General features: G+C 54.7%; 1 protein-coding gene across 1 annotated transcript; it reads right to left on the reverse strand.

Annotated features, from left to right (window-relative positions):
* Positions 1–5,421: 5,421 nt before the first annotated feature.
* Positions 5,422–8,581, reverse strand: LOC141406970 (uncharacterized). Its single transcript, XM_073993198.1, has 4 exons — positions 8,371–8,581; positions 8,141–8,268; positions 7,378–7,672; positions 5,422–6,346 (listed from the first exon to the last, which is right to left on the reverse strand). The coding sequence occupies exons 1-4, from the start codon at positions 8,579–8,581 to the stop codon at positions 6,150–6,152; spliced, it is 831 nt and encodes a 276-aa protein (XP_073849299.1). The 3' UTR covers positions 5,422–6,149.
* Positions 8,582–8,817: the final 236 nt, after the last annotated feature.

An 8,817-nucleotide genomic window follows, 5' to 3' on the forward strand; every position in this document is an offset into this window, starting at 1 on the left:
AGGCCCCAATCCTGGGAGATGCTCCCGTTGGAGAAACCTCCAAGAAGGGGATCTGCTTGGATTTGCAAATGGCCCCTCTGGCCCCAGGGGGATCTACTGTGCAGAGCTGCTCTGGATTCGGCTCTTCAATACTGCCCTTGAGTGTACTGTGCACCTCTTGACTTTCGACCAGCACAAAGCTCCTTATTAAACGCTGACAATAATTCCTTCCATTCCAGGTGCCATAATGGATTCATTAATCTCCTGTTGATAGTTTTTTGCTGGTTTTCCCACTTTCTATTATTCTAAGCACTGCTATGAAGACTCTCCTTTTACCCCACCAGCCTGTGTCTGCCGCAGCTCACACGCTCTGCCTTCCGGCTGTAATAGCTGAGTGGCCATTTACCCCACGCCCTGACACACTCAAGTCCCTGGATCTCCTCGGCAGGGTGTGTCTGTGGGCACAGGGCTGCCCTGCCACATGCCCCACCCCATAAGCTTCCATCTATGGCCACTTCTTGTGCGACCCTAAACTCACTACCTCTCCTCCTGTCCTCTCCTCTCCACAGAGCCACCTTTAATCGGAGACAGTCAGTCTGCTTCCCAGTCAGTCGGCTTCCCTCCACCTGCTTCCCAGTTCCCCTAAGACAAATCCAAAGTCCTCCTCTGGGCCACCCTCCTCTACCGACTCCTCCCTCACCGTAGGGTCAGGTCAAAGGGCCCCAACCAGAGGCTCCCCTGGGCCCTTTCATAAGACTGGAGCTTTTCTTCTCAGGTCCAGCTACAGGCACATTGTACCCACGCCTCACCGCAGGAGTGAGAGCTCCAGGGGCATAAAGGACTTGGTTCTTTTGCCTAAAGCCTGCCCTGACTCACCGAAGTCGGTCGGTTAATGTGCGAAATGATTACAGAAACACAGAAATAAGGTTAGGTGTGGCGCCTCAAGCCTGTAATCCCAGCATTTTGGGAGGCCAAGGCGGGTGGATCACTTGAGGTCAGGAGTTCGAGACCAGCCTGACCAATACAGTGAAACCCCATCTCTACTGAAGATACACACACACACACACACACACACACACACACACAAACCCAGGTGGGCATGGCGGCGCAAGTCTGTAATCCCAACTACTTGGGAGGCTGGGACAGGAAAATCGCTTGAACCCGGGAGGTAGAGGTTGCAGTGAGCCCAGACCAAGCCACTGCACTCCAGGCTGGGCAACAGAGGGAGACTCCATCTGAAAAAAACCCACACACACAGAAACAAAATCTTAATTGTAGTAAGACACAGCTGAAAAGATATGAAGGAAGTCCCCAAGTCTACTGCATGCCAACCTTTCAATCATTTTCCATTCAGAAAACTTCACATCAGATCATTTACATATGTACGTTAAGACAAGCGGTCCTATATTAATGAATCTTCTCCGTCAAAATCCTGGTCAAAGTCAGAAAACAATCCCACAGGACTCCTGGGAGCATCTCACGTTGGAGAAACCTGGAGAAGTGGAGAAGCTGATCTGCAGGATTTGCAAACCGCCTCACTGACCCCAGGGGGACCCGCAGCACCGGCGCCCTCCCCCTATCGGTGAGAGTCGGAGCCTCACTCAGACCCACACAGTCAGGATCTGAACCTCCGAAGGCTCCCCCAGGCAGCTCTGGGCACATGGAAGCTGGGAAGACAGCAAATGGGCCCTGGGGTTGGGGGACCCAGCACAGTCCAGCCTTTTCTCTTTTGCCTCCTGAAGACTTTCACTGTGGATGTGTGTTAGGGAAGAGGGGAGTGAAGAAAGAGACAGGGAGAGAAGACAGAGACCGAGTGATGCCTCCATTCTGCAGAGGAAAACACCGAGACCCTATCTCAGCACTCCAGACTGCAGGGCCAGGGCAGGACTTATAAGTCTCTGCCTCTCAGTGCTCTGGTCTGCCATGTGTCTGGCTCCCTCTTCCATCCTGACAAGCACAATGACTGTAATTCCAAACAAAGGACTGGGAATTGGGGGTGAAGATGGAGAGAACCGAGGAGTGGGGAGGGAAATGGCAGCCTCTGGGCAGCTACTCTCTAATATACACAAACACACCAGAAAGGGCTTGTAGAAAAGAAACACAAAACGCAACCCAACTACTGACACATGGCCCTCTGTTCCATATTCACCCGCACGTTCTTAGCAGAAAGGCAACTGTGAACGTGCAATCTGGTATCGTGACGTTTGCCCTGACCACGTTGTTACCGTATCTTCATCTTTCTAATTTTAATTGTTTCTGATGGCCCATCCGATTGGTAGAACTTATTTAAAGAGCCCTGATTCTCCCTGATAAAAGGTTGGAGTCCTGTATCAAAAGCTTTTAGTTTCTGTAACCAAGAAGGAAAACATGCTTCTTTTGAAAGATGACAAAATGTCTAGCTTCGAAGGGTCCTCCGAGTATGGCACACAAAGCGGTCTGCATTCATAGAAAATGATGCCATCACATAAATCTCCCACTGTGCCACGGGGTGACACCATCACTCATCGTCTGCCTCCCAGACCCAGTAATTTCTGCAAAATCAATTACTGCACTTTACACTGAAAAGATCCCATCAAAGAATGTGTGTGCACAGGATGGTGAGGGGCGCCGGAGCTGTGTGAGGCGAAACGGCACTGTTCTCAGTTTCCCCTTCCATCCGACTGCGCTCCGAAGCGTTGCTTCAGAGATTTCCATTTTATCTTATAATTAAATAATATGAACTCTACTGGGGGAAGAAAAGCAGCCCATCACATTGGTACTAAGCCTTGATATCATTTTTGCCATCTTGACTCCTATCGCTATAAAAAGTCATTTTCCGTTGCCCTCACAAAACCACCCAAGGAATATTGCTTCAGACACCAAAGGTGCCCATGTGGGGATCAAGCCTGGTGTCCAATAAATATGTATGTCATTGACCTAATGCATGTCCAGTCAATTGAAACCTCACACTTCTGACTTCGGTTTTAAGGTACTAATCTTGAAGTCTTAACAGTGTATATATATTGACCTGAGGATGTTGGGTACTTTTGATTAGAGAGGGTTGAATTCCTCTAAAGGACTTCATGAATGAAGAAGACAGCTAGAAGCCCTGGTTTCCTGCTCCTCACTGGAGATTCCAGGCGGGAGGCAGGCAGCAAACATTTGTGTTCCTGTCAAGCGCCAGGCGTGGTGCTGGGCACGGGAAAGTCACAGCGAAGACACAGCTACACGCAGCACTGAACATCCCTGCTGCAGCCACAGGGCCTGGCCACACCACGGAGCTCTGTGAACTCAGGGAAGCTGGAACACCTCGGGCATCCCTTGCTCATGTGTAAAGTGGGGATAAGTCAGTGCCCAGCATCACTGAGGGCCTGCCACATAACAGAGAGTCACTAAACGCTAGCTATTCTCACTAGGATTGGAAAGGTTGATACTCAATTTATATGAACTTTCTATAAATACTGTATTGATGTTCCTGTCACCACAGGCAAAAAGGACGCTGCTTTCGCATCCAGCCCACCCTAAGGATGCACCTGGACTTCCCAGTACACTCAGCTCCACCAGGCATCAGGCCCTGCAGAAGCCACAACCTGTGACTAAGACAGTGAGTCACTCTTGGTGTGTGGCACAGCGTGACGTGGCGGTGGGCACTTAGTCATGATCAGTCTGCGATCAAGAGCTGCGGAGCTTGTTTTAGGTTGAGTGAAAATCAATTTAATTTTCCAGACATGTCTTGGGACAACAGAAGATACCCAAAGAAGCAGGGGGAAACAAAAAACAAAAAATCCCACAGCCTGAGACAGAAGATACCCAAAGAAGTAGGGGGAAAAAAAAAAAAACAACAACAACAACAACCAAGCCTGAGAAATACTTTCTTCATTCAAGGCCTGGGGAGTCAGGAATACAGGAAAGAGATTTTCAATTTTATCTTATAATTAAATAATATGAACTCTACTGGGGGAAGGAAAGCAGCCCATCGCGTTGGTATTAAGCCTTAATATGATTTTTTGCCACCTTGACTCCTATCGCTATAAAAAGTTATTTTCCATTCCCCTCACAAAACCACCCAAAGAGTATCTGTGTAATTTTGAGCAAGTTGGGTTTTCTTCACTTTTGAGCATTAACTAGATTAAGGAGCTTCACCAAGAAAGTCCCATGAAAATTATGGTGGAGGCCTGACATGATGGCTCATGTCTGTAATTCCAGCTCTTTGGGAGGCCAAGGCAGGAGGCTCACTAGAGGAGGCCAGGAGTTCAAGGCCAGTCTCAGCAGCATAGTGAGATCCTGTCTCTACAGAAATCATCATCATCATCATCATCATCATAACAATTAGCTGGTCATGATGGTGCATTCCTGTCTTCCCTGCTACTCAGAAGGCTGAGGCAGGAGGATCACTTGAGCCCAGGAGTTTGAGGCTGCAGTGAGCTATGATGGCACCACTACACTCCAGCCTGGGTGACAGAGCCAGACATAAGCACTCTTCATGGTCTAAGAGAGAGTACAATATTTGGAATTAGGATCTGTTTTGCTCCTACCACAATCACGTATGCCCCTCATGCCCTTACCTAAGTTATTTTTCTTTGTGAGTCTTTCTCCCCACTTCCAAAATGAGGGCATGCCTCTCTTGGGATCATGTATCTAGGCTTGGAGATGAGAATTGTAAAGCTCCTAGTATACAAAATATTTTCAACAAATGGTAGCTATGGTCATTTTAATATATGGAATTTTACCATAATTTCACATCTGACAGATAATTCCCCTGAAATTAATACTTGAATGTGAATATGTTCTCTGATCTCTAGCTACAGGCAATAGTCTTCTATGTCAGGGAAAATCAAGTACTAATATAGAATCAGAATAAAATGGCAAAAAGAATGGGGGCACAACAGATAAATTCTCGAGGAATAACCTACTTACTGTAAGAATTTGTAAATCTGTGGCAGCTAAGACCAGGCCCTCTGAGCACATCTGGAGGTGAACTTCCTTAAAAGAAATGCGTCCAAATGCTCCAACAGGTTCAAGATCATATCTCGGAAGGGTAAAGCTCTTTAGAGTCTACAAAAAAATTGTGACTTCGGCTCTGCCAGGGAAAGAATGCCCAGGTGACCCGCCGTGGCGGGCTTCCCCAGGGACAGCCCAGGTGTGACCCATGTGGGCTCGAGGCCACCGTATTTGATGCCACCTGCAGAGCTGAGGGCAGCTGTCTCCCATTAAGCCAAGGCTGTACCAACCAAGCCACGTTCCCACATAATATTGGTTTCCAAAATACCTTTTTCCCCAGAAGAGAAGAGGCGTGGACTTACTAACCTTCAATATGTGTAACTCCTCCCGGGTGGCAAAACCAGGATGACAGAGAACACCGCGATTCTGCCAATGTATCCTAATCTCACATGCCTGTACACAAACTCCCAAGCATTTTAGCAAGCTTTTGGACATGAAGCTCAAAAGAATGACCCATCAATATTTTCCAATACATACAGCATCTTAATGTGTTTTTCTTTCGTGTTTTTTTTTTTTTTTTTTTTTGTAGACACAGAGTCTCACTATGTTGTCCAGGCTGCTCTGGAACTCCTGGGCTCAAGCGATCCTCCTGCCTTGGCCTCCCAATGCACTGGAATGACAAGCATGAGCCACCGTGCAGGAACCACAGCACCTAAATTCCAAAATAACCTTGAACCCCTGACCTTCCACCCGCCCTGGTGACTTCCAGAGATCGGTTCCTCTTCCCGTGCCAAAGGTTTCTTGTCTTTCGCGGCCCGGGTAAAGTCACTCAAGATGTTCCCTCTGCTTCTGAAGGCCTTTGACTGAGAAGCCACTCTGGGTCCTATCCCGACCCCAGGCGGTTCCACTGGTACTTGCACATCTCCGGGCCGGTTTAAGTCACGCTGGCCAGACTATTTCCACTTCACTCTGGTAATTTCTCCAATCCCAGCGTCTGCTGCATCACCTTTTCTTTCTCTGAGAATCCAACCCTACAGGAGGAATGCTGAGGCTGGGGGTCCTTTTACTAGAACGCTAACGCCAGAGCACTTCCCAGGGGCGCTGGGGGTCGGGCTGCAGGGCGGAGTCTGGCGCTGCCACTGGGGTCTCCCGCGGGGGGTGCTGGGCCTGGGGAGGCTACGCTGCGGGCTCGGGGAGTGCGTGGCAGACGGATGTCCCGGCCTGGGCGCAAGGAGACTACGGGCCCGGCATCACGTAGGCGCTCGCGGCGGGCGGGGCGGGGCCCACAGCGCCCCAACCTGCAGCACCCGCGCCCGCCCCGCGCGCTCAAGGGCGAAGGGAAGGTCACCGGGGCCGTGGGCTGGGGGCCCATCCCGGCTCCATCCTTGTTCAGTGCGCGGTCCCGAAACGGGAGGAAATCCGCCATCCGGGCCTTTCCACGCATCTGCTGCAGGAGGAACCGGGAAAATAAAAATCAAAACCCAGCTCCGGGCGCGTCGCGTCTCCAGCCCGCGCGATCGCTAAGGCTCCCAGGTAGCGTTCGCCTGGGAAGCGCGGATCTACCATCCAGCGGCTGCAAGGATCGGGACGCTCCACCGTCGGGGCACTGGCGCCCCCACGTGCACCCGGGGCCTGAGGCGCACAGTCTCCACCACCTCCGGCTCGTCAATGTTAAATGTCCTCCCGGCGCGCCCGCGTCGTGGGCCCAGACTCGGGCCCCTCCTGGAGAGCCGCTTCTACATTGCAGGGAAGGGGAAGCCCAGAGCCCGCGCCCCGGCTCCGCTGACGTCCCCGAGTCCCCGCTTCCTGGTCCTTCCCGTCCGCAGAGGCTGGCGGGGAGGGCCTGGGACCCATTTTAGTTTTCGGTATCGTCACTAGCCGAAAAGCAACTAGTGCAGGAAACCCTTTTTTTTTTTTTTTTTTTTTTTAAATCCTTTTAGGAAACCCTTTTTTAAACTCTTCCAACGGAAAAGCGACATGCTGGGGGGTGACGTGGGGCGGAGTTAGGGGGCGGGGGGCCACTTAGCAAGTGATCGCGCTGTACTCACGCTTCGGAGGGGAAGCCCGGCCCTGTCCTACAGCTCTGATGGAGAACGTCCCCCAAGGGCGCTCCAGGCGACCCCCTCTGCCAGGCTCAATTTAAAACATAAACCGGAGGGGGTGGAAACCTCACTCTCTTCCGGACGGAGGTTCCTACCGCCGTGTCCCTTCCTCCTCCGCCCCACCCGGCAAGGACCCCGGGGCTGCCTTGCCGGCTCACGCCGCCCCGCAGGTACCCCTGCCGCTCCGGGTCACGGGCTTCTCTCCAGTTCTCCCCATCGCTTCCCCGCTCGTCTCCCCGGTTCTTCCCATCGCTTCCCCACCTTTCCCCGGGTCCTCCCATCGCTTCCCTCTCTTCTGCCCCGTCGCCCCATCCACTTCGCCCTGTTCTCCCTCCTCCGTCCGTCACTCCCTCGCCGCCGGGAGGGGGGCGCGCACCTTGAGCATCCCCGCCGCTGGTCAGCACGCCGATGGCCTTGCGGGCCCCGAAGAGGTGCTCCAGGAACTTCCGCAAGGAGCCCTTGGGGGCCCGGGAGTCGTCCGCGTCCATGGCGAGAAGGCGGAGGGCAGCCCCTAGTCTGGCTGCGCCGCTGGCAATGGGAACCCTGCCGGCGCGCGCCCGACTCGGAACCGCCGCCAGGCCGGCGCCCCTGAGCGGACCCAGGGCCAATGGGCGGTGACGGGATGGACCCGAGCGCACGGGAGGGGCTGCGGGGCGGGGGCGGGGGCGCGGCTAGGGGCGGGGTCACGGCTAGGGGCTGGGGCAGGGGCTGGCGAGGGGGCGGGTGTGGGCAGGAGGACCTACGCGGGGGTCGTCCTAGGTGGGGGCCGCGCTAGCGGTGGGGGAGGCCGCAGAGGCGAGGGTAGAGCCACAGGTGGGCGGGGTCCCTGCGGGCGGGGCCGCGTTGCTGGTGCGCGAGCCTCGCGGGTGGGTTGGAGGACTCTGGTTGGGGGCTTTAGAGATGCCCCGAGCACCACAAGTGGGGACGGGGGCAGTGTCCTGGGGAGGGGAGACCGCAGCGGGGCGGGGTCACATCGTTTACCGGGCGCGCCAGAGCGGGGCGGGATAGAAAGCGGGGAGCATCTCCCGGGGGGTCGAGGGAGACCCTGAGTGTGCGGGAACGCCGGGGCGTGTGGAAACCCCTCACTTGCGGGGAGCGCCGATGCGGGGCGGGGTGGAATTGGGGCGCGGAGACCCCACCTGGACGCGGAGGCTCGCGCCCGGCCGCGCGCACAGCTTTTTGTTGCCGGCAGGATTCCTCTTGGGGCTGTGCTGGGAGCCTCGGGGCGCGGCTTCCTCGACCGCCGCCCCCAAGTTTTCTCTGCAGCCTGAGGTCGGGAAGGACGGACGGAGAGTGGATCCCCAAGGTGGTGAGAAAAGCTGATCGCGGCAGGCTTAGCTTTGACCAAGTTGCGATTTCCGGGGCCTACGGAGGCTGTGACGCTCCTGGGCCCCCAGCCCGGCCCTTGGGGAGAAGAAGCCTTGGGGTAGAGGAGGGTATCGGGCGCGACCCTCAGAGACCCCTGGGCGCGCGAAAGTCAGAGTGGGGCAGGAGGAGGCGCAACAGGACTGGCCTGGAGGGGAGGCGGGACGACCCTTCCTCCCCACGGACAGGCGCGCTGCTGTACGCTGTGCCGACATCGGCCGGCTTCACTGGCCAACTCCACGTGCTGAAATACGCACACCCAATGGGATGTGCGGTTGCCTATCCACAGCTTAACAGCCTGGTGCCAGGTACCCTGAGATGGGAGAGGGGGCAGCCCCGACAAAAGCACGGGCTTATGGGGCCCCGGTTCCTTCAGTGCTCACCCCACGAAGAAGGGCTCCCAAACGGCCCCACTGGACGGCTTACTGGAGGATGGTCCTGCGCAGTGGGT

Source organism: Macaca fascicularis, chromosome 6, assembly GCF_037993035.2.
Source record: "Macaca fascicularis isolate 582-1 chromosome 6, T2T-MFA8v1.1".
Classification (NCBI taxonomy): domain Eukaryota; kingdom Metazoa; phylum Chordata; class Mammalia; order Primates; family Cercopithecidae; genus Macaca; species Macaca fascicularis.

Excerpts from the sequence above, each read along its gene's own strand:
- LOC141406970 (XM_073993198.1), bottom strand. The coding sequence starts at position 8,581 with ATGTCGGCACAGCGTACAGCAGCGCGCCTGTCCGTGGGGAGGAAGGGT. Across the intron at positions 8,269-8,370 it reads CCAGGAGCGTCACAGCCTCC|GCTGCAGAGAAAACTTGGGG; the intron begins GTAGGCCCCGGA and ends TCCCGACCTCAG. Across the intron at positions 7,673-8,140 it reads GCGCGAGCCTCCGCGTCCAG|CCGCGCCCCCGCCCCCGCCC; the intron begins GTGGGGTCTCCG and ends CCCCGCCCCTAG.